The sequence below is a fragment of the Chrysochloris asiatica genome, unplaced genomic scaffold (genome assembly GCF_000296735.1).
Source record: "Chrysochloris asiatica unplaced genomic scaffold, ChrAsi1.0 scaffold00076, whole genome shotgun sequence".
NCBI lineage: Eukaryota > Metazoa > Chordata > Mammalia > Afrosoricida > Chrysochloridae > Chrysochloris > Chrysochloris asiatica.
Genome location: NW_006408594.1, coordinates 11,689,511 through 11,714,926, shown reverse-complemented (window position 1 = coordinate 11,714,926; position 25,416 = coordinate 11,689,511). Strand labels below are relative to the sequence as shown.

General features: G+C 47.0%; 1 protein-coding gene across 2 annotated transcripts in view; it reads left to right on the top strand.

Annotated features, from left to right (window-relative positions):
* Positions 1–24,257, top strand: part of BTBD11 (BTB (POZ) domain containing 11) — a 441,647-nt gene extending 417,390 nt beyond the window's left edge. For both annotated transcript variants that reach the window (XM_006865245.1, XM_006865246.1), the window contains 6 exons: positions 2,140–2,245; positions 8,813–8,915; positions 12,394–12,475; positions 17,579–17,647; positions 20,397–20,510; positions 23,935–24,257. In XM_006865245.1, coding sequence (XP_006865307.1) covers positions 2,140–2,245; positions 8,813–8,915; positions 12,394–12,475; positions 17,579–17,647; positions 20,397–20,510; positions 23,935–24,144 — 684 coding nt within the window. In that variant the 3' untranslated portion in view covers positions 24,145–24,257. The remainder of the gene's footprint in view (positions 1–2,139; positions 2,246–8,812; positions 8,916–12,393; positions 12,476–17,578; positions 17,648–20,396; positions 20,511–23,934) is intronic.
* The last annotated feature ends 1,159 nt before the right edge of the window (positions 24,258–25,416 follow it).

Below are 25,416 nucleotides of genomic sequence, written 5' to 3'. Positions count from 1 at the left end.
ACTCATAGCGATGCTGTCTAGGGTTTCTGAGGAGAGTCTGGTGGGTTTGAGCTGCCAACCTTGCAGTTCAAGCCGACATTGTAGTCTAGTGCATTATCCTGCAGCACTACACCAGGACACCCAAAGATACCTATTCTATTTTTCTAGACTTTTTGCTATTGTTGTTAAGTGTCATCAAGTTGGTTCCAACCCAAAGTGACCCTGTATAGGGTTTCCAAGGAATAGCTAGTGATCTTGAACTACCAACCTTGCAGTTCAAACGACTTTACAGTCCAGCGCATTAACCCACAGTGCCACACCAGGACTCCAGACCTTTTGCTATACTTATCCATTAATCCAAATCTGAGAGTTGTTGTGATGTGCCCTGGAGTTGATTCTGACTCATAGCGACCCTGTACAGGGTTTCCAAGGCTGTAAATCTATATGGGAGCAGAAAACCTCATCTTTCTCCCATGGAACAGCTGGTAGTTTGGAACTGCTGACCCTGAGGTTAGTAGCCCGATTCAAAAAGTCTGTGGGAAAATGGAATGAAAAGACCATTTCACCACAAACTGTTTTGAAGGCCCTTCGTATATAAAGGGTTTTAGTTCCAGAAATGGAGCATGGTGGAAACTTGTGTTATAACTTACTTTTATTACTCATTTTTTGTTGTTGTTGTCAAGCGCCGTCAAGTCAGTTCTGACTCATAGGGGCCCTGTATAGGGTTTCCAAGGAGCGACTGGTGAGTTTGAACCACTTAACCTTGCAGTTCAAACAACCTTGCAGCCCAACACATTAACCCACCTTTCAAGCCTTCATTTCAACTCCTCCCAATAAAATGCAACAAAATACTGATTTGCTTCTCCCCTTCTGCATACCTGTAGTTGTTGTTGTTGTTGTTGTTGTTAGGTGCCATCGAGTTGGTACCAACTCATAGCGATCCTATGCACAACAGAATGAAACACTGCCCAGTCCTGGGCCAACCTCACAATCATTGCCACACTTGAGCCCATTGATGCTGCCACTCTGCCAATCCATCTCACTGGGGGTTTTCTTCTTTTTCTCTGACCCTTCACCTTACCAAACATGATATCCTTCTCCAGCAACTGGTCCCTCCTGCAATATGTCTGAAGTATGAGAGACAAAGTAATACCTGGAGTTATAAGGGGATTAATGAACAGACATAGGTCTTGTTGCTAAGTGCCATCAAGTTGGTTCTGACCCATAACAACTTCTATAAGGTTTTCGAGGAGTAGCTGATGAGCTTCAACCACCGACCTTGTGGAGTAAACTGACTTTGCAGTCCAGCGCATTAACTCACAGCACCACACCAGGATTCCGGTATGGGTCTGCAGGGGAGCAATGCAAAGACAGGTCAATCCCAGAAACAGGTTCCTTCGTCCTTGAGCCTCACTCTGCAGCTAGAGGTTTGGATTACAGACTCATAGCCTGCTTTGCCTAGATGCCAGGCAGCTCCGCATGCAGGAGTCATGCGCATAAGAAAGCAGAATCTGGGAGCATCTGTGTCATGCTGATAGAGACACACACACTTCCTCAAAGGGGACTTGTGCTGCTATTTTCAGGATAATTAGCAACTTCCAGAAATTTGGAGTATTGAGAAAAGGCATCATTTGGTTTTGAGGGGTGGACTTATTGTCCATTTTGTGAGTCACAGAAATCTGCTCTCCAGAGGATATGAACTGATTAAGGCGAGAGCTACGGCAGCAGTTGTTGTCAACTCTGACTCATGGAGACCCCATGTGTGACAGGAGAATGTGCTCCCTAGGGTTTTCAGTGGCTGAGTTTATAGGTGTAGATCTCCAGGCCTTTCTTCCAAGGTACCTCTGGGTAGATTCAAACCACCAACCTTCCAATTCGCAGCCGAGTATGCTAACCATTTGCTAGCCACCCAGGGACTCCAGGGTGAGAGAGGAGGGTTTAATTACATTTTTCTTAAGCAGTCACCCTTAAAACTGGGAGAACTAGAGAGTGGACAATCAGTCCAGGGCTTGCTGGAACTGAATGTGCGGTGTCCAGGGGGAATTTTCTTTGGAATCTGCAACAACACTTTGGGCAACAGATACGCTCGGGGGGCTGCGTTCCTGTGACAAAACCAACACTGCCCCCAGCAACGTGCCCTGCTCTTTCTTTCTTTTCCAGAACGAAGTCATCAGCCAGCAGCTCTGTGTCATCTTTACCCACTGCTACGGACCCTACCCCATACCCAAACTCACGGAGATCAAGCGGAAACAGACCTCACGCCTGGGTGAGTGAAGAGTCACGCCTGCTTGGGTTTGTTACCTGTGATTCAGTGATAGAGAGGAAACTAACAGTTACCTGTGATTCAGTGATAGAGAGGAAACTAACACTGCCCTCCCCCGCCCCCCCCCCAAAAAAAAATGGTAGGGGATTTTAAGAGCAAAGGAGAGAAGGATATTAGAACCAAGCTGGTGTCGATCAAAGCATCACTTTTCTTACAGGATAGATCTGCTTAGAGAAGCTACCTCGGGAATGTGGACAAGGAGACTTGTCAATATTGTTGTTGCTAAGTACTATCAAGTCAATTCCAACTCATAGCGACCCTGTATAGAGTTTCTGAGGAGCGGTTGGTGAGTTTGAACCACCGACCTTGTGGTTCAAATTGACCTTGTGGTCCAGTGCTTATTCTACAGCACCACACCAGAACTCTGTTGCCAATATTGATGTTAAGTGCCATCGAGTCAGTTCCGACCCATAGCAGCCCTGTATCGGGTTTCTGAGGAGCACCTAGTGACCTTGAACCACTAATCTTGCAGTTCAAAGGGATTTGTAGTCTGGCGCATTAACCCACAGCGCCACAAGCACTCTTATTAGTGTTTCACTTCTTTGAAACCCTATACAGGGTTGCTGTGAGTGGGAACCAACTCGATGGCATATAACAAAAACTATCAGGCCCCCATTCATGGCATCCCTGTTATAGACAGCAGAAGATAATCAGGTGAGCCAACATCAGCAGCTGAGAGTAGCGTTCACGGATATAGAAGCAATCCCAGCCTAGCTGGCGAGAATGAACGTTTACAAGGGCTGTGTCAATGACAAGACCCATTGAAATGGAACGAGGAGTCCTGGTGTGGTGCTGTAGGATAAGCACTGGACTGCTAGTTACAAGGTCAGTGGTTCAAACCCACCAGCCGCTCCTCTGAAACTCTATAGAGGATGAATGTGAGTCAGAACCCACTCGACGGTACCTAACAACAACAACAAATTGTTAACCTCCGTCAAGACAGCCCCCATTCACGGCGACCCCAGGTACAACGGAATGACCCTACACCATAACCATGGTCAATTGTGGATTGGACCACTGTGATCCACTGAATTTTCACAGGATGATTTTGGAGGTAGATTGCCAGGTCTTTCTTCCTAGTCTGTCTTAGCCTGGAAGTGCCACTGAAATGTGTTCAGCTTCATAGCAGCAAACCATCCTCCAGTGACAGGTGGTAGCTATGTGTGAATGTACTGGTCAGGAATTGAGCCCGTGTCCAGCATGGAAGGCAAGAATTCTATCTCTGAATTGCCACTGTCCCCCAAGTGCTCTTATTAAGCCTTATTGTTGTTGTTGTTAAGTGCCGTCGAGTCAGTTCCGACCCATCACAACCCTGTATAGGGTTTCCAAGGAGCAGCTGATGAGCTTGAACCACCGACCTTGTGATTCAAATGACTGCAGTCTGACACATTAGCCCACAGCACCACACTGGGACTCCATATTACAACCTCCTAAATGAAGCACCGTTTTCTCCACCACAAGCCCAGGTACTTCCTACAAACAGGCAGATTCCCAAAAAGGACACAGCCGCACTTGCCTGTGAGCCCTTCCATGACCCCCCGCAACCTCACCCCCAGAAGCCACTCCTCCTGCCCAGAAAAAATGGGCAAAGTGGCAGGGATGGCCACAGTGACCCAGTAGTGGGCATCCTTCTTCAGGGAATTGGGAGTCAAGGGAAACATGCGCCCTATACACACACACGCGCACGCGCGCACACGCACACACACAAACCATGAGGGAACCATACCTGAGCTGAGGAAACCAGGCCTTCCACAATCCCATGAGAGCAGCAACCATCACTTGTCCTTGGCATCTTGCAGAGCTCTTGACCTACACTCACACCACCCCGGCAGGCAGGCACTGTGACGGGTCCTATGTTACCACTGGTGACAGGAGGCTGTATGTAGCCAGCAAGATCAGTACCCTAAGGAGCTGGAGCTTGACCCCAGAGCCACAATCCCATCCCATCACTCTGCAGTCTTAGTCTCTAAGATTTTCCTGAAGAAATCGTTCCATCCAGTACTGATTTCACTCAAATACCACAGGCTGCTGCAGGCAGCTTGATCAGCCTGGGAAAGAGGCAAATACCCACTCAACATGCAGCCTGAAACATGAGCCTTCTGCTGTCAAGACCTACCTGGAGAGTGATAAAATATTAAGAATCAAGAAAAGTCATATAAAGGTGGGGGAAACTGACCTCAGGATTTGAGAAATGGAAATGTCTGTGATTCTAACGTTCAGCAGACCCACGCTCATTGGAAAAGGAGCTAGTTGAAATCCGTGAAAAGGCTGAATTCATGGAACTATTTTAAAGAATCTTTGTAGCCATCATGAAGAATGTGCTCATTTAAATGAGACATAACATGTTTTTGTTATAAATGAAAAATGTAGCAGCCGAGGCCAAGATTTCTCTGTCTTAACATCCATGTTTGTGGGGAAACTGGGACTTACCAGAGTCACAATAGTATTTTAGTTGACACCTGCCTTGTAGAAAACAGGTGTGAACGAAAGTATTATTCTCAGAGCAACAGATGATCAGATTAGCAGGCTTTAGAGACAGAGTTATATTTGCAACATGCTGCAACAATCTGCAAATTTATAAAACCCCTTGGTGAGAAAGAACGTGTCAACATAAGGCCCATTAAATGGACCCAGGCCGCTGGGTGGTGCAAACAGTTTGTCTCAGCTACAAACCAAAAGGTTGGGAGTTTGAACCTACCCACAGCACTGCGGTAGAAAGGGCTGGCAATCTGCTTCCATAAGGATTGTTGTTATTAGATGCCATCAAGTCGGCTCCAACTCAAAGCGATACTATGTACCACAGAATGAAACACTGCCCGGCCCTGGCCCTGCTCCATTCTCAGTCGTTGCTAGGTTTACACCCATTGTTGCCGTCACTGTGTTAATCCATCTCACTGAGGGTCTTCCACTTTTTTGTGGTCCCTCTACTTTATCAAGCATGCTGTTTCCTTTTCCAGGATGTGGTCCCTCCTGACGACATGTCCAAAGTGCATGAGACAACATCTCACCATCCTCGATTCTAAGGAGCGGTCGGGCTGTTTTTGTTGTTAAATGCTACGGAATCTGTTCCAACTCATAGCAACCCCGTATAGGGTTTCCGAGGAATAGCTGGTGGGTTTGGGCTGCCAGCCTTGTGGTGTGCATCCACATGCTGATCCTACAGCTCCACACCTTAAATCCATCCAGATAGTCCTGGTGTGGTGCTGTAAGATAAGCACTGGACTGCTAACCACAGGTCAGTGGCTCAAACCCACCAGCTACTTCTCAGAAACCCCATTCAGGGTCATTATGAGCCGCAGCTGACTTGACAGCATTTAACAACAGCACACCCATCCATGGAGGACAGTGGTGGTTTAGTGGTAGGACCCTCACCTTTTATGCTGGAGACCTGGGTTTGATTCCCAGCAAGTGCATGTCATTTGAAATAGCCACCCATCTATGAATGGGCACTTGCCTGTTACTATGATGCTGCACAAGGTTCAGCGAGCTTCCAGACTAAGGTGGATTAGGAATAAAGGTCTGGCAATTTACTTCGCAACTTACTTCTAAAAAAATTAGTGCATGAAATCCTAGGGATCCTGAACATTGGCAAACCATCATGTGGATGTTGGAGGACCAGGAAGGGTGGGGTTCACCATGAGTCATAGGCCAACTCGATGGCAGCTAACAACTAATTCATCCATAGGAAGCAACTGGGGTTTCATTTCAGGGCAGCCCTGTCACCCCAGGGAAGAGCCGTCAACAATATACAGACCCCCAGGCTAAGAAAAAAACTGAATCCTTGGGAACTTCCTAGAACAAGACCCTAGAGCAAGGATCCAGGCATTCTTTGATTCATTCGTTCATTCAAGATACATTGATCAAGTATCTATTACAATGATCATGTTTACTAAGGGGACACTATGCACTATTCATTTTGCTAAGTGCTTTACATAAATCACTTAATCATCACCACAACTCTGTGAAGGAGTCCTGGTGTGGCACTGTGGGTTAATGTGCCAGACTGCAAAGCCGTTTGAACCGTAAGGTCGGTGGTTCAAGCTCACCAGCTTCTCCTCGGAAACCCTATGCAGGGTTGCTATGGGTTGGAATCGACTCAACAGCACTTAACCACAACACCACCACTCTGTAAAGGAGCCCTGCTGGTGCCGTGGTGAAGCCCATAGCTGCTAATCGAAAGGTCAGCAGTTTGGACCCACCAGCTGCATCATGGAAGAAACATGTGACCATTTCCTTCTGTCAAGGAGCCTTGGGGGCAGTTCTGGTCTGTCTTATAGGGTCATTGTGAGTCAAAATCAACTTGAAGACCACGGGTTTACATTTCTTTCCTTTTTGGTATTACTCTGTGATGTTAGGTATTACCATTTGGGTGATACCAATATGGGTATTACCATTTCTGTTTACAGAAGGAGAAATGGAGGCACAAGGAGGTTAACTATATCTGCCCTAGGTCACACTTCTAAGGAGCTCTGGTAGTGTTGTTGTTGTTGTTGTTGTTAAGTGCCGTTGAGTCGGTTCCGACCCATAGCGACCCTGTACAGGGTTTCCGAGAGTGTAAATCTTTACGGGAGTAGAAAGCCTCATCTTTCTCCCGCGGAGCGGCTGGTAGTTTCGAACCTCTGGACCTTAAGGTTCGCAGCCCAATTCATAACCACTACGCTCTGGTAGTGTAGTGGTTAGAAATCAGGCTGCTAACCTCAAGGTCAGCAGTTCGAAACTACCAGCTGTTTCGCAGGAGAAAAGATGAGACATTCTACTCCCGTAAAGATTTACAGCCTCAGAAACCCTGTACAGTGTCGCTATGGGTCAGAACCGACTCCATAGCACAGAACAACAACAGCAGGTCACACATCTAGTATCAGAGCTAAGATTTCTGGCTCACATGACCCTACTCCTACTTACTATATACTCCAGCCGCTTTCTGTGCACAGAGGAAAAGACCTGCAAACGCCTTTTCACTCCTGGTGCCTCCAGGTTCCCAGGGAAGGCGACAAATACACAAGTGGATACACTATAGCACAAGGAGGCTGCAGGGCCATGTGGGCACTGGGAGCCAGTGAGAACACTTGGTCAGTCCAGAGAGATGGGCTGATGGAGAGGTGTCTGCACCGAGGCTCGAAGACCAGGTGTGGTGAGCCAGGTTTGGAAGCGCTCAGCTTGTTCTAGTAGAAGAACAGCATGTGCAGGGCTCAGAGTGGGGAGTGGCCACACATACCCAGTCAGTTAGTCAGGGAGATGTGACTAGGCAGATGCTGGAGAAGGCCGCAGGAACCCAACCACAAAAAGCCTTGTTAAGTTTGGACTCTGTCCTAGGGGCACTCAGCAGGTACTGAAAGGTGCATAGCCATCGAGGGACATGCTCAAATCTGGCTGTCGAAGGAATAACTCTTGCCAGGTGGGCCATTAGACAAGAGGCAATTAACAAGGGTCTAACTAAAGGTCCCTGAGCAACACACTGCAGCCAGTAAGGCTGACGAATGCCCTCTGTAAAGGTTACAGCCAAGAAAACACTGTAGCAATTCACTTCTGAAACATGTTGGGCACCGTTAGTCAGAATCAACTTGATGGCAAGGGGTTTGAATTTTGTTTTTGTTTTTTAGTGCTTAATAATTCAGGCTCTCAAATCAGAATGTCCAAGTTCAAGTCCTGGCTCCTCCACCAGTCACTGTAATGTCCCCGTGCCTCCATTTCCTCATCTGCACTGTGGGGACCATGTGATCCTTACCTTCCAGGAGTCAGTGTGAGTGCCTGCTTGCACGGTGCCTGGCATATGAGACATGCTCAGTAGTTAAGAACCAGTACAAAGTATGCCATCTTTGTTATTGGAGATGAGGGCAGGCCCTGACTCATTTATCACTAATTCTGGGGGAGAGGGCCTGTTTCTAATCCCCTGGAGCTTACATTAAAAGGAGTCCTGGTGGTGCAGAGGGCTAAGTGTTGGGCTGCTCACCTCAAGGTCAGCGGTTCAAACCCACCAGCTGCTCTTAGGGAGCTAAATGAGGCTGTCTGCTCCCATATTTACAGCCTCGGAAACCATAAGGAACAGTTCTGCTCTGTCCTGTAGAATCGCTGAGTCAGAATCAACCCGATGGCACTGGTTTGGGGGTTGGTAGTAGCTAGGATTTTCTAAGCCCTGGAACACAGTGCCAAGAGTGGCAGCCCCTCTAAGCCACTTCCACCAGGCAGGCACCAGCCCTGAAGAGGAGAAGCCAAGGGTAGGTGAGTCCTCAGAGACAGTGTGGGAAGATGCTCACCTTTCACTCCTGAAAATCTCTCGATATGGGTGAGTCTTCTTGTGGGAAATGCTTCTTTTAATCTCAAATAAACTCTGAGGATTCTCTGTGCACAATGTGAGTGTCCCTTTGGCTGAGCCTGTCGTCTATCCGATCTCTGTCCCGCCAACAACTGTTTTATCACCATGGTCTCCTCGCATCTCTTCGTGTACGTGCGGAAATCCCAACTCTGCCCTTCTCTCCGCTAAAGCTCTGCTTTATCCCTTGCCTCTTCTAGATCCTCACTTTCTGAACAATAAAGAAATGTCAGATGTTACTTTTCTGGTGGAAGGAAGGCCATTCTATGCTCACAAAGTGCTGTTGTTCACAGCCTCGCCAAGGTACGTACACGTAGTTCAACCGCTGAGTTAGGACCTTCACTGGGAGATTCTCTTCTTACAATCAAGAGATCAAGAGTCCAGGCAGCACCTTAATATGACTTAGAACAAGGGAACGCCTCCTCTGGGCAGACTGAGCTGTGTACCAGAAGCCCCGCTTTGTGAGCAGAGCATGGATTGGATTCCTGCTCCCTCAGTAGCTACCCTTGTACAGCGAACAACCTGAGACACCACACACTGCACCCTTTAAAAGTCTGGACTCGAACTGCTAGGAAACAGACTTTGGCATCAAGCACTCACTCAAAACACCCAGGTTCTGAACCTCACCTTTCCCTCACTGTGCCGTTAACAGACAACAGTGTCACAATAGGACTAACCAAGTTAATTCCAACTCATGCAGACTCTATAAGACAAAGAACTGCTCCCTAGGGCTTCAGAGACTAAATCTTTACCTCATCTTTCTCCCAGAGTAACTGGTGGGTTCGAACCACTGATCTTGCAGTCCAATGCTTAGCCCATAGCACCACCAGGGCTCCTACCTCGGACTGTTGTTGCTGTTAAGTGCCATCGAGTCAGTTCCAACTCATAGTGACCTTGAATAGGGTTTCCAAGGAGCAGATGGTGGGTATGAACCACCAACCTTGTGATGAGCAGTCCAGTGCTTATCCAACTGTGCCACACCAGACCTGGGACTAGGAGGGGGAGATTGCTCACCTTCCATATCAGCGTTGCCACTCCCTTTCTCCACCTTCTGATTCCGGGTGAGATTTGGTTGGCCATTTGATTTGAAGACCTGAACAGGGATAAGCAGAGCTGAGCAGGAGAGACAGCAATAGTGGGAGGTGGGCAGCTGAGTGGTGGGCAGGGTGTGTCTGGGCTGAGGAAGGATGCTGGGTAAAAGATAAAACTTGTAGTTTGCTAAAACTAGTCCTACAGCACCACTGGGTTCCGAATACACACCATTCATCCATTTTCCCAGTGCTCCACAAACAAAATGAAAACCTCAGATACCCACACAAACACTCAGTTTTAGTATAGTTCTCACAGAGCCCTGGTGATGTAGGGGGTTAAGCATCAAGCTGCTACCTGCAAGGTCAGTGGTTCAAATCCACCAGTTGCTCTGCAGAAGACAAATGTGGCAGCCGGCTTCACATCAATGTTTTATTCCTCACTAACACTCTGTGTCCTGGTGTGGCCCTGTAGAGTGGGCCCTGAACAGCTAACCCCATGTTCGGTAGTTCAGACCCACCAGCCGCTCCTCAGAAACCCTGCATAGGGTTACTATGAGTGGTAACTGACTCAGCAGCACTTAATAAACAACAAATGTTCCATGAAGGAGCTCTGGTGGCTCTGTGGTTAAGCAGTTGGCTGTTAAGCATAAGGTCAGCAGTCAGGTTCACCAGCTGCACCAGATGGAGCAGTCTGCTTCTGAAAACGTTGTTGTTAAGTACCGTGGAGTCGGTTCCGACTCATAGTGACCCTGCACAGGGTTTCCGAGGCTGCAAATCTTTACGGGAGCAGAACGCCTCATCTTTCGCCCGCAGAACAGCTGGTAGTTTCGAACTGCAGCCCGACTCGTAACCACTACGCTACCAGAGTTCCTTGATAACATACAGCCTCACAAACCCTGTAGAGCAGTTTGACGCTATCCCACAGGCTCCTTATAAACGGGAATTGAATTGCCAGCAGTAGGTTTTGGTTTGAGCAGAGTTCTCAGTTGTAACACCTGAGGTTAATTCTGATGTTAGTTTTCATAAGCATGCCATGGTTACAATAAGAGATTAACTTTAGGGGAAGCTGTTGTTTTCAGTTTCCCTCTCTGTACTTGCTGTCTTTGCAACTCTTCCATAAATATAAAAACTTCAAAATAAAAGATTTTGTTTTTTAAAAAATAATGATAAACCTTGATTTCTATCCCTTGTGCTTTTATTTTGAAGGCACAGACACCCCCATGGGTATTTGCCTTATAGAAACCTCCACTGCGTTGCTAAAAAAGAGATCTAGTTCATCTCTGAAAGTGATGTATGAGTGAGATTGGATTTTGGCATTTTCATATATGAAAATCAAGGAACCTCCCCCCCCAAAAAAAGTGAATATTGACACCTCTTATTAACTTGTTCCTAAATGTCTTAGTACCCTTGCATCCATGAGCAGATCTCTGCCCACAGGATAATCAATGGGCAGGAAGGTTCATCTGAAACCCAAGACAGAAGGTCATCCATCAAGAAGATCACTCAGTAGTCAACAAATATTGATCACAGGCATATGATGTGCAGGATTAAAGGGATTGCAGCAGAGATCGAAACTTGGAAAGACCCTGTATTTTGTTTTTCACTTTTGGTGAAAATACACACAGCAGAACATACATCGTTCATCAATTTCTGCATGTACAAATTTAGTAACACGGTTTGCATATTCATGTTGTGTCTCCATTCTCACCATCTCTAACCCATATTGTTCCACCGCCACTGACTTCAACTCCAAACCAACAAACCAAACCCATTGCTGTAGAGTTTATTCCAACTCTCAGCAACTCTAAAGGACAGTGTAGAACTACCCCTTCAGGATTCCAAAGCTGCCATCTTTGTGGAAGCAGACTGCCACATCTTTCTCCTATGGAGCAGCTGGGTTCAAATCACCAACCATTCCGTTAGCAGCCAAGAGCTTAACCACTGTGCCACCAGGACCCTTCAGGTTAGACTCACTACCGCCTAAACATCTCATAGGTCCTTTAGAGTTACTGTTGACAGTTTGATCCATATGTTGTTGGTAAGTGCTATCAAGTCAGTTCCGACTCATGGTGACCCTCTATAGGATTTCCAAGGTACAGCTGGTGAGTTTGAACCACCGACCTTGTGGTTCAAACTGACCTTGTGGTCCAGTGTTTGTCCTACAGCACCACATCAGCCTTTAAGAGCGTGCAAGGGTCACGACAAACAAATTGTTGAATGGCAAACTAATTGTTCCTGTAAACTTTTACCCAAGGCACAATAAAGTGTTCAAAAATAAGTTAGTAGTGAACCCAAGAAAAGAATGATCAGAATACCTGAAGAACATGATTCTGTTTGTCAGCTCATCAGCAGTGACCTCTAATTCCAGTCTCCAATATCCCATCTCTAACTTTGCTTTTTCTGTGTCTGATGTTAAAGGCTAGGACCGAATAGAGACGTTTAGAAGTACAAAGAGTCTACAGGCTAAAGCTAGAACTTAAGTTTAAGTGGGTGTGTGTGGTGTGCCTACTATTTACAAAATAAGCTTTTAGTTAAAAGTAACAAATCTGAGGGAAACTGAAAACAACAACAATAACAAATAGATTGTGGCATAATATGGGAAGGATTTAAATTAAGGATTCTCTGGATATAGGGTCATTGTATTTCACAGAATGGCAAGAAACAGGAATACTCCATGTTTCTACCCTCAGCTAAGTCTTCCACAAGCCGTGTGTGTCTGTCTTTTATCTCCCGTGTGTGTTCCACTACAGGTTCAAAGCTCTCCTCTCCAGCAAGCCTACAAACGACAGCACCTGCATAGAGATTGGCTATGTGAAGTACCCCATCTTCCAGGTGAGTCCCAGGGTACTCCCATCATTGCAGACAGTTGTCAGTTTCCCTTTGCTCTTGGTTCCCTCCTGACATGGTCCCTGAAACTGACCACATATACCACACACCATGGGCCTGCCACTGTATTTGGGACTGGGGCCACAAGGATAAAGGACAGCCCTCTCCTGTGTCCTCACAGTCCTGAGTGGTGCCTCTGGGTAATTAGGCAGTTACCATACAATATGGGGTGCATGGGAAGTGGGTGAGTCTGTGGGTTGTCAGACCAGGGAAACTGGGGAAGGCCTCCTGAGTGTTACGAGTTGAAATATTGGAGACTAGCATTCAAGGTCACTGCTGATGAGCTGACAAACAGAATTATTCTGCTGGTGTATTTGGTCAACCAAAGGAGGGATGAAATCTTAAGAAAAGCAATAGGGACTGTCTAGCCTAAGAGAACAACACATACGGCTGGCCCTGAACTGTGGTCGAGCCCAGCATAAACAAGTAACCTGCGTGCTATTTTAGAGGATCCAAAGTCATTGTTTATGTTCTTGTATAAAAAGTATATAGTTAATGCAGCATTTGTCAATTCAACATTTTCCACGTGCACAATGCAGTGACACCAATCATGTTGTACAAACATCAAGGGATTGGGATCATTCTTTTCTTTGGTTCAGCTAATTTCTTTTTGAACATTTTATTATGGCTTGGATACAAGTTTACAGGAACAATTGTTGAGTTGAATGGTTTCCCATTCAACAATTTAATGTTTGTCGTGACCCTTGCAGGCTCTTAAAGGAGAATCGCTGCTCTAAGTTAAATACTTCACTTTGGTGACCCTCACACTTTAATGGGCATCAGACGCTCCTGGAGGCTTGTATAAGGAAACACAGATGGCCGGGCCCCACTCCTCCATTTTCTGACTTCATAAGCCTGGGGTGGGGCCCTGGAGCCAGCATTTTTAATAACTCCTTGCCAAGGATGGAGACTCTAGTCGCCCCTTCCTTGAAAGTCCCACATCCCTGAGCAAAGAAGCTGAAGCTAGATGCTGGGAAATGCGCCCTCCTCCAGCTCTCCCAGTGTTGGGAGTGGGGAACGTGGCTCCTCAGGGGCACTCCCTAAATGTTTGCCCAGGAGTGCGAGGCCTGTAATGGCTCATGCCAGGGGCAGGTTTCCCAGCCATGTTAGCCTCCAGCTCCAGTTAAGGAAAGAAGATGTAGCGGGGCTCCAAGGACCTCTCCCCCTTTCCCATAAAGGCAGAAATGCCTCATTTATGGCTTGAAATAGGCCATGTTGGACTGCAGATGCAGGCCAGGGGGAGGCTCCCAGGGACCTCTTCACTTCACATCCGCATTGACGGACAAATTGTAGTAAATGAGCCTGGGTTGCACTTCTCCCCTTCAACCTGTTTCGCACGCAGGCAAGAGGTGGCCGCAGCTGAGCCTACACCTGGGCTGGGGGCACCATTTGAATCCTTGCTTCATGCAAGTTGGCAGCTGCCAAGGAAAACAACTCCATATGACGCAGATCTAATAGGGGCTCATTTTGCCCCCTAGCAGAAAAGGCTGTGCTGGCAAAGTCTGCCGGTGACATGGGACAGCCCAATTTAAATTCCATTAGCCCTGAGATTTCTGTCTGCTAAGAAGCAGCGTTTCACATCAACAGCCCCACCATGAATAAATGAGATGACTTGAGGGAGACGTGTTTTGTAAATGAGAAGCCCAGTGTGGGGGTGGTTATTACTACAGCTGATGTCATTATTATTAGTTTGGCCCTTATGAAGGAGAGGTGGTAGGGGGATTTGTTGGTTTTAATAAAGCCAGTATCCTAACATTGGCTTACTTGGTATTTTCGATGCTTATGATCCACCAGGGAGGAGGGGAAGCAAAACTGTGAAATACCATTTCAAATAGACACCACCATATCTACAACCACGCAGGTGGTCATAGAAGCTGCGTCAGGACATGGCGGCCCAGACCAAAAAAGGGAAACGTTCGTGTTTATGTTAAGTGTACACATGCGCGCTGTGCGCTTACGCTATGCTAGGCACTGAGAATTCAAAGATGGGCAACATACAGCCCATGCCTAAATACTCTAACAGGAAATACCAACACAGTCACGGGTGGCATGTTACCCAATAAGGTGGTTACTGAGCTAGATCCTAGAGAAGACGGCGGAGGTCACCAGGTGGAAAAGAAGGGAAGGGCAACCAGACAGAGAAAAAAGCATGAGGCTGTCAGAGAGTGTGGTAGTTCTGATCAAAGCAAGTTTTCTGAAGTGGTCAGAACATAAAAGGTAGATGTGATCAGGATGAGGAGGAGGGATGGACAGTGTGGAAGGAGATGGGAAAAGTAGACAGATATACAAATGTTCGCAGCAGCACTGTTCACAATAGCCACAAAGCAGAAACAGTCTGAAGGCTCACCACCCAATGAATGGATAAACATAATGTATATTCACATAATAGGATAGTATATGAGCACAAAAAGGAATGAATTGTTGAAACTTGCTGCATGCAATGTGATTGAACTTTACTCAGTTAAAGAAGCCAGACAGGAAAGACTGCATCTGGAATGATTTCACTTATCTGAAATGTTCAGAACAGGTAAAGCCTAGAGACAGAAAGTAGATTAGCGGGTGTTGGGGATTAGAAGGAGGGAAAGTGGAAAATGACTTGGTATTTCTTTTCGGGGTGATGAAAATATTCTAAAATTAGATTCTAGCGACGGTTGCACAGCATTGTAAATATACTAAAAACCACTAATTTGCACACTTTAATTGGATGCGTTTTATGGCATGCAAAGTATTTCTCAATAAAGCTGTAAAATATTTTTTTAATTACTTTAACACACACTAAGTCAACTGAGACCAATCACGAAGCGTCTTGAGTGGCCTGGTGAGGATGTAGCAACACAGGACAGAAGCATTACTGGAAAGAAATTCCAACCGAAGAGAGAATGATCATCTACTGAGAACGTGCTCTATGCCGGCCCCCTGCTAAGTCTGTTAGAAACCAAACCCACTGCGCGCAAATCCACCCTGGCTTAAAGTGGTCCCCGCAAAACAGAGTAGAACTGCCCCCCAGAGGTCTCCACGGCTGTGAGTCTTTATGGAAACAAAATGCCACAGGTTTCTCCTTTGAAGTGGCTAGTGGGTTCAAACCACCAACTTTTTGGTTAGCAGCTGAGTACTTTAACCACTGTACCACCTGGGTTGTTGTTGTTAAGTACCGTCAAGTCAGTTTATATGCCTCATATAACCCCCATGAAGTAGCTACTATTATTCCCACTTTGTTGTCTGTTGTTACTGAGTGTTGTCAAATCGATTCCAACTCACAGCGACCCTGTTCAGGGTTTCCAAGGAGCAGCTGGTGAGTTTAAACTGCTAACCTTGTGATTTGCAGTCTAGTGCTTATCCTATAGTGCCACACCAGGAGTCCCGCTTTACAGGTGATGAAACTGAGGCATAAAGCACCTAACTTAACTCGGATCACCTAGCTAGTAAGTAGAGACAGCCAGAACAGAAATGAAGGCAGCCCCACTCAAGGGCATTTGCTCTTACCCACTGTCCTGCATGCGAAAGCTGGACAGTGAATAAGGAAGACCATAGAAGAATTGATGCTTTTGAGTTATTGTTGTTGTTGTTGTTATGTGCTGTGGAGTCGATTCCAACTCATAGCGATCCTGTACAGGGTTTCTGAGGCTGTAAATATTTACGGGAGCAGAAAGCCTCATCTTTCTCCTGCAGAACAACTGGTGGTTTCAAACTGATGACCTTGAGGTCACTCGTAACCACTACGCTACCAGAGCTCCTTTTTGAGTTATGGTATTGGAATGATTGAAAGTGCCATGGACTGCCAAAAGAACCAATAGATCTATGTTGGAAGAAGTGCAGCCAGAGTGCTCCTTGGAGGCCAGGATGACCAAACTTCGTCTCTCATACTTCGGACATATTGTCAGGAGGGACCAGTCACTGGAGAAGGATGTTTGATAAGGTGGAGGGTCAGAGAAAAAGAGGAAGACCCCCAGTGAGATGGATTAGCCAAGTGGCAGCATCAATGGGCTAAAGCGTGGCAACAATTGTGAGGTTGGCCCAGGGTCGGGCAGTGTTTCATTCTGCTGTACATAAGGTCGCTATGAGTCAGTACCGACTCGATGGCACCTAACAACAACACTGTCTGCATTGGTCATAGTGACCAAAGAAAGCAGCCCAGCCCAAGCTCCTGATCTGTGACAAGTACCTAGAGTTGGAATATAACTGACACAGAGTTTGCCAAAACAGCTGCCTTAGAGCCAAACAGGGAAAATTCATGTGTCAAGCTAGCAAGTAGGTAGAGGACAATAGGGAGTGGAGGAGACTGTAGCTAACTGGAGAGCAGATGCAACACGTAAGAATAGCACTCCCTCTTATGACAGTGGTGACGGCTAATGCAAACACATCCCTGAGCTACATTCCACACAAGGGATACCAATTTGCACAGGTCTGGAACTTGGCACACCAATCAGGAATAGCAAGTCACATGAACAGAGAAAAGCCTGCCTTGACCAGTGTTTATACCATCAATGGGGCATTGGAACCTAGGATCCCTGATGGCTTCATCTTGGATCTTGTTGGGCTGTAGTAAGAAGCAGGTGGTTTTATGACATTTCAGAGACATCCTCTGGGACTCCAACAGGAAGCTTCTCAACAGGCTGGAACACACTTCCAGGGAGATGGCCCTCTGGTGCAGGCCCTTGGAACCCTATCACATGGACAGCAGTTCTGAACAGCCTGATGGGATAGGAGGGCAACACAGAATTATCACCCATAGATAGGTAGGGGAAAAGCCATTCTGAGGAGGGGCATTTAGAATTGTCTAATTTGGCCCTGGGGATGGACATGGTGGCAGGGAACCACAGGGAGACCAATTTTAGCTTGCTATCAGGAAAAACTCCAACACATAGAACTATTCAAAATGGAACATCTCCTGTAAGGTAGTGAGCTCTCCAACACTGGAGGTAATCAAACGAGCGCAACCACTAGGAATGGGATGTTATGGAGGGACTCGAGAACAGGAGTCTGATGTTGGCTGTAAGATGCTGGGGACTGGCACTTGGCTGACTGACACCCCCTGTTCTTTCTTTCCAGCTGGTCATGCAGTATCTCTACTATGGTGGCCCAGAGTCCCTTCTCATTAAAAACAACGAGATAATGGAGGTAAGGAGTCAGCTTCCTGTGGGTGGGTGGATCTCTCTAAACATGGGTCAGCAGCCTTCAGCAGCCGTGTCTGGAGAGGATGAAAGTCTGGGCTCTTGCTTCCACCTGGCTCCTTATTGTTGTTAGGGGCTATCTAGCCAATTCCAACTCATAGCAACCCCATGTAACAGTAAAACTTCCCCATACAGTTTCCTAGGCTGTAATCTTGACACCATCAGATTACCAGGTCATTTCTCCTGAGGAACCACTGAGTGGGTTCAAGCTGACAGTTTTTCACTTAGCAAACAAGTACTTAACCATTGCACCACCAAGGATCCTACATCTGACACCGTGGTCCCAGCAAATAGGAAAGACTTCTCATCAGAGCCCTCCCGTGGACGACTTGCGTGGTCAGTGTGTTAGTCCGAACCATTAAGTAGCCACTGAGTAAAACCTAATTTCCACTGGCTTGGAGTGGAAGCAGAGTGAAGGAAATTTGTCATCTGAGGATAGCTCCTAGCTCTGGGCACAGCTGGGGCTCAGATAGTATCATCAGAACACCTTCCTCTCCCTTATCATCTGCAAGAGAATTATAGCTTCTAAAATAAGTTCTCAGCACACAGAGTTGTCTGTGTTTCCCAGACACCAAATCAGAGAGCGTATTCTAAATCTCCTCAGCGGCAGTCAGGTTGGTGCACAGACCTGCCTCCCTGACCTCCTGCCTCCTGTCCCACCTGCACACAGAGATGATACTTTGTCCACCTCTAAAGGCACCTATTCTAGTCTTCTCTGTCCAGGGACCATGTTTCTGCTCCTTTCTGTTCACAACCAAGATTCCCCATTCCCCCTCCTGGAAGTGAACTCTAATCCAAGCTGGGAGCTTTCAGCCAGAAGCCAAAGTCTCCTGAAAGAGCCAGGGTCCCTGTTCTGACAGATGAAGTGCACGGTGCTCGAATGATCACTCTCAGAGGTGAACCCACTGTGAAAATGGCAGTGAAAACATGGCTGCTGAGCCAGACTGTCCAAGTTTAAATCCAGGCTCAGCCACTTATGAGCTGTGTGGCCTGAGCCACGTTGTTTAACCTCTCTGAGCCTCTGTTTCCATGCCTGTAAAATAGGAAGGCGCTCTGGTACTGCATTGGTTAAGTGCTCTGCTACAAACCAGGAGGTCAGTGGTTTGAATCCACCCAGCGGCTTTACAGGAAAAAGACTGACATTCTGCTTCCATACAGGTGACAGCCTAGAAAACCTTATGGGGCAGTTGTACTCAGACACATAGGGTCACTATGAGCCAGAAAAGATTCAATGGTGCGCAACAACACCAGCCACAAAATGAGGGTAATAATGGTATCTGCCCCACTGATTTGTCAAGAGGACTTTTAAAGTTACACTTTACAAGATTCTCAGACCAGTACCTGGCACACAGTGCCGTGTTGTTGTTGTCAAGTGCCGTCGAGTCAGTTTCAACTCCCAGCAACCTTGTATAGGGCTTCTGCGGATTTGAATCTTCACAGGAGAAGAAAACTTCATCTTTCTCCTGCAAAGGGGCTGGCAGGCTCAAACTGTGGACCTTGTAGCTTATCATAGATGTTGTTGTTGTTGTTGTTAAGTGCCGTTTGAGTTGATGCCGACCCATAGCGACCCTGTATTGGGTTTCTGAGGAGCAGCTGGTGAGCTTGAACCGCTGACCTTGCAGTTCAAATGGCTTTGCCGTCTGGCGCATTAACCCACAGCACCACACCAGGACTCTCTATGTAAAGAGTTATATATTCAGAGCAGATCCCATTTATCCTTCTCTTCTCCTTCTGTGAAACCTTGCAGACCCCAACACTGTTTCTCCCTCCTCCGTAGACATATCTTACTCCTCACATCAGGACAAGCTTACAAGCAAAGACCTGGACTCTGGTCCACATGCATAAAATGGTGTTTAAATAGGAACAACAAGACAACGTTTAAATCATGTCAACTGCAGGGGATTTCCAGTGGCGTCTTTTTCAGTAGATCACCAGTTCTTTCTTCGAATCCATTCACCTCTGGATGGACCCAAATCTCCAACCTTTCTGTTAGCAGCCCCCACCCCCACCCCGGAGTCCATTTCTCAAGGACTTTGGGGATGGTTGGCTCTTTGAGCCACTCCCCAAACTGTAACCTCCAGACCTCGCTCAACACATATCTCCTGCATATCTCCCCTGGCCAGGCATGGTGCTGAATGCCAGGAATACAAGCATATCAGCAGGGACAGAGAGCCCTGCCCTCTGGACTGGAGGGAGAGACCACAGTAAGCTAGCACATGACACCGTGGCTGTGTGAGATGTGCAGGAGGAAGTTAAGCCTGGGGTGGGGGGGGGTGATGGTGATGCCTGAGGGAGGTGACAGATGGCTGGGCTGGGAGGCCTCTCTGAGGAGGTGATATCTGAGGGGAGACCTACATGAGTAGAGGGAAAGATATGTCAAAATAGCATGGTTCATCTTTATTTCTGGACATGCCACTGGTTGACCCTTTTGGGTCCATCACTCTCACCCACACCCCCTTTCCTAGTACAGTCCCTAACCTCCCCCCCCCCCAGCAGAGTCCCTTCTCTAGGTCTGGTCCCTTTAGTTTAGTGCTTCAAAATAACATCGCCTTTGTATGGGAACAGTACCTCTTGCTCCCCTGCTATGGGAGATAAGGATTTTTCTCTCCACGGTCATTCCTCTCAGTAATTCTCCCCATCCTTCCCCACTCTGAACCTCTAACCAGCTCTTTTTTTTTTTTTTTAATGATTTTCAGCTTCTCTCTGCCGCTAAGTTTTTCCAGCTGGAGGCTTTGCAGCGACACTGTGAGATTATCTGTGCAAAAAGCATCAATACCGACAACTGTGTGGATATTTACAACCATGCCAAGGTAACAGCCCCCCCTCCTCCTCCCCTGGGCGCACACAGGAGGCCTCCCAAGTGAAGGCAGAGGACAAGGCTGCTCATCTAGCAAACGCCTCCCTTCCCCTCCTCCTTTCCAGAACACAGAGAAAGCAGGAACCAAAGCCCACTGCCATCTGGTTGACTCTAACTCATTAAACACCATGAAGGACAGAATAGAAGTATAAATCTTCCCTGGAGCAGACAGCCCTATCTTTCTCCTGTGGAGCCACTGGTGGGTCTGAACCTGCTGACTCTGTGGCTAGCAACCTAACATTGAAGTCACTAGGTCACTAGTGCTCCTTAGAGGGAACCCAGAACCTTTGAAAAGCAGAGTTGTTCCAGATGAGCGCTTCTCAAACTCTGACTAATATACCCTTGAATCACAATGCTGATTCAGCAGAGTTGGGGCTCCCTGGTATCTCCTGCTGTAGGTAGCCTGTCTCCACCACACTTGGAGTAGTAGGGTTCTAGACCAGTGACTCTCAAAGTGTGGTTTCCAGGCCAGCAGCAGAGAAGTGATTAGAAATGTAAATTCTCGGGTTCCACCCCACCCAGCCCTAAATAATCCTTTTCACAAGCCCTCCAGGGGTTCCAGAGGCTGCTCCAATGTGAGAACCATGTTCTAGAACTGTGCTTCTCATTCAAACCTAACCAAACCATTGCTTTGTAGGTAAGAATCACCTGGGTGTCTTGTTCAACTGTAGATTCTGACTCAGTGTCTGTGGGGTAGGAAGGTAAACCAGAATGAACCAGTTTGAATCCTTGGGTTCGCTAATGAGGCACATTAGAATCACCTGAGCAGTCACTTAAACTCCCTTCATCTAGGAACTATCCATGGAGTCCTGGTGTGGTGCTGTGGGTTAATGTGCTGAACTGCAAAGTCATGGGTTCAAGCTCACCAGCCGCTCCTTGGAAACCCATACAGGGTGGCTAATGAGTTGGAACTAATTCAACCAAGGGCACTTCACAACAACAACAATCCCATCTCTCCTGGGGCTCCTGGTGTGACGCTGTAGGATCAGCACTGGACTGCCAACCACAAGGTCGGCAATTCAAACCCACCAGCTGCTGCTTCTTGGAAACCTTAAACAGGGTCCCTATGAATCAGACCAATTCGACAGCACTTAACACCAACAACAGGACCTACTCACTGCATTGAATTGATTCCAACTCACAGCCACCCCTTGAATGCCCCATAGGGTTTCCAAGGTTGTCACCCAGATGGGAGCAGACTGCCCCATCTGTCTCCTGCAGTTCAGCTGGGCGGTTCAAACCACCAACCTGGTGGTTAGCAGCCCAGTCCTTAACCCACTGCACCACCAGGCCTCCTTTGGGGCTTGTCACAACCCATCTCTGGCAGAGGACCTAGGCAAGGGTTTTGTTGTTCATTAAGCTTCCCAGATGGTTCTACATTGCTGAGATTGAGAACAGCGTTGCTAGTGGACCCACACCTGGCTACTATTCAGAGTCCGTTGGGCAGCTTTCTAACCCTATTCCCAGCTCTTGGGAATACAGCAGGGCCCAGGAATCTGTATTTCTAACACGCGCCCATCCTGCCCTCAGCCCAGAGGATCCTTACATCAGCATACCAGTTCTCCCACAGGGGACAGGGACTGAGAGACTTCTTGTGACTAAGTGCTACTTCCTCTTGCTTTCTTTGGCTGAGAACAGGGGGATTAGCACTGGATAGAAAGAAAAGCAAGTAAAGATCTGCATTTAATTTAAAACAAGCACACAAAATAACCCAGAGCAAGACAACTGAGTCAGAAGATGTTCTTGTTGCTCATCCTGAAAACTCCAGTGGCTTTTGAGATGCCGTTTTTTTGTCTTAAGGCAACATTCAGTGAGCGCTTGAAGCTTGAACGTGGAGAGAGTCTTGATACATCATTATTTTAATCCTCACCGAGGTGCTTTCTGTTAAATGCAATCATTGTTGTTGTTTTTGCACACCACTGGGTCCATTCCAACTCATAGCAACCGTAAAGGACAGGGAAGAATTGCTCCATAAGGATTCCTAGGCTGGTGGGTTCAAACCATTGACCTTTTGGTTAACAGCAGAGCTCTTACCCGCTGTGCCACCAGCCCTCTAATGCTATTGTTAGTCTCATGGTACATATAAGGAAGTGCCCTGGATGTTGAAACCAGTTAACACACCAGGGTCTGGACTGCCTCCTTCCCAGCCACGTCCTGGTGTTTTCCCAAGATAAACGTCTGCCCTTCGCAATATCTGCGTGGAGGCCAGGGTGCAGCCAGTCACCCCCGGCTTCCCCTGGACTACCAATACTTCGGTTCCGCTCATGATCCATGCCATGTGGATTCTAGGACCAGCAGATTGTGCTGCAAAAGTTCTTTTAGCACAAGAGGCAGAAAAAAAGAACCCTGCCCTTGATTTGAAATCCCACGAAGTCACAGCGGTTAGATGCGCTTAGCCCTATTGCAAATGTCAACAAGACCTTGGCCCTTTGACCTCTCTACTGCATCTCACGGATGGGGCTTGCTGGGAATTGTTCCACAGATGAGAATACCATTTTGGGGATTAATGACTCCAGATGTGACAAAAAAGGTCACCAGCCATTGTCAAATGCCCCCTAGGAGGCAAAATCACCTCACCTGAGAACCATCCACAGGGTTGTTGATGTTAAATGCCATCAAGTCAATTCTGACCCACGGTGACCCTGTATAGGAGTTCCAAGGAGTGGCTGGTGAGCATGAACTGCCATCCTTGAGGTTCAAACCGACCTTGCAGTCCAATGCATTAACCCACAGCACCACACCAGGACGCCATTCACAGGGTAGGCGTTGTCCATTCCCAGGGTCATTGTGAGAATTTAATGTGAAGAATTTGAACTACATCTGCCACCTACTAAGCATTCTATTAGTGTGCCAAATGTCTGTTACTACAATAATGCACCAAGAACCATCAGCCCCAATGACTCCAAACAATGAGCTCTGATAGCATATGCATTCTTTCCGCTCTCAACTTGGCTTGCTTCAAAGGCCGGCTGGTGAGCTTTGGGAATGTTGCTGGGGTCGTAACTTCAGCTGGAACCACTGGCCTCGCTCGGCACAGAAAACACGGTTCCTCCAAGAAGGGCTTGTTTGGATGGCAGAGGCAGTATTTTAAGGGAGACAGCAGGAGCCCACAAGGCGCCCCTTTGAAGCTAGCTCAGAACCATCACCTATTGGCACGTCCCATTGGCAAAACAAGTCACAAGTCCAACCCAACTCCAGGGAGTAAAGAGTGGACTCCAACCTTGGTGGGGAGAATTATAGCGTCACAGTGCCAAGGGGGTAGGTAGATACAGGAGAGACAGAACCAGGGCCAAGTTCACAGCCATTGTGCTATCTGAGTACAGCCAGATACGTTACAGAAACGTAACCATCTCCTGCTTTCTCCCCACTTCCCATAGTTCCTTGGCGTCATAGAGCTCTCAGCTTACTGTGAAGGCTACTTTCTCAAAAACATGATCGCCCTGATCGAAAATGAAGCCTTCAAGCAGCTCCTGTATGACAAAAATGGTGAAGGGACGGGTCAGGACGTGCTCCAGGACTTACAGAGGACGTTGGCCATCAGGATTCAGTCCATCCACTTGTCCTCGTCCAAAGGTTCTATTGTATGAGAGTCCAGCGCAGGAACTGCTCCCCGAGGACTCCCCAATCCTCCTATTGCATAGACTTCACACAAACAAAATTAAACCTGGCTTTGGCTGGGCCAGGGAGTTGCCTCTACTGCCTCAGTGTGTCTTGAATAAGCAAATCCAGCTCCCATGCGCTCCTGTTGAAAAACCAAGGACAGTTCACCACCGGTCTGAGGCTCGTGGCTTGCTCCAGAGCTTGAAGGTCAGCCAAGCCCCTGGAGCCTTTGAACACTCATTGTCCAGGACCACTGTCGAATAGATGGATCAAGAACTAAAGGTGGATTGGATTCCAGGTTGTCGGTTGGAGAACTTAATTGTACTTAACCTTGAAGCGCATGGCAGTATTTCACCCAGGAACTTGGTAGCTGCTCTTCAGCAGGAAGACAACCCTGTTAGCAAATGGGTTAAGACTGTTAGCCAATAATGAGGAAATAATATGGCGAATTTTTAGGGGTGGGAAGTTTTTAAAAATGTTCTTAAAAAAAAACTAATTAACAGGGCAGACTTGTAGTTTAAAATTTGTTTCTAAAAGCTTAACAGTTCATCTTAAACTGAATTGTGTTTAGGGATCTGTGTTTTGAGGTTGTTATTCTTTTTCTAAAAAAAAAAAACAAAAACAAAATCAATATGAAGTCGCAGGTCCATACTGTGTAAACATGCATCCAACAAGATATTGCTGATATTCTATATATATCCAGTGGAATCAACTGGCCTTAGAGATCATGGTTACACAAAAGATATGCACTGCCGATAACTCTCACTAAGTCACTAGTTGAAAACAGCTTGCATGCTTTTTGTGGTTTCGGGGTTAGCATAAGACACCTCCACATTAACAGAACATGCATTTGCATGGGCCCGAACCTGTGAAATGCTTTGGTTTGTGCTTCATTTATTTTGCCACGGTAAAAATGCTCCATCACTTCTTACTAAAAGTCTATTTGGTGAAACTGACACATCCGCTTCTTCTCCTAATGAAGAAGGATTCTGGGATGCTTTTTGCAGAAATGTGTTCGTAGATGATGCTGGGGGGGTGGGGGGTGGCGGGAGGAGTGGGGAAGCACGTCAGAGAATTTACTATGAATCCCAGAGGGGTTTGGGGGTTTTTTCTGTATTCTTGGAAGATGTTAATAATTTGTTACTAGCCAGAGGGGATGACTATGTTAGATTATTTTTAAAGATTCAACATGTATAATAAGATGGGCTCAGTATTCTGACAGTGTACAGTGTAAGGTTATCTATCTATCGACAGGCTTT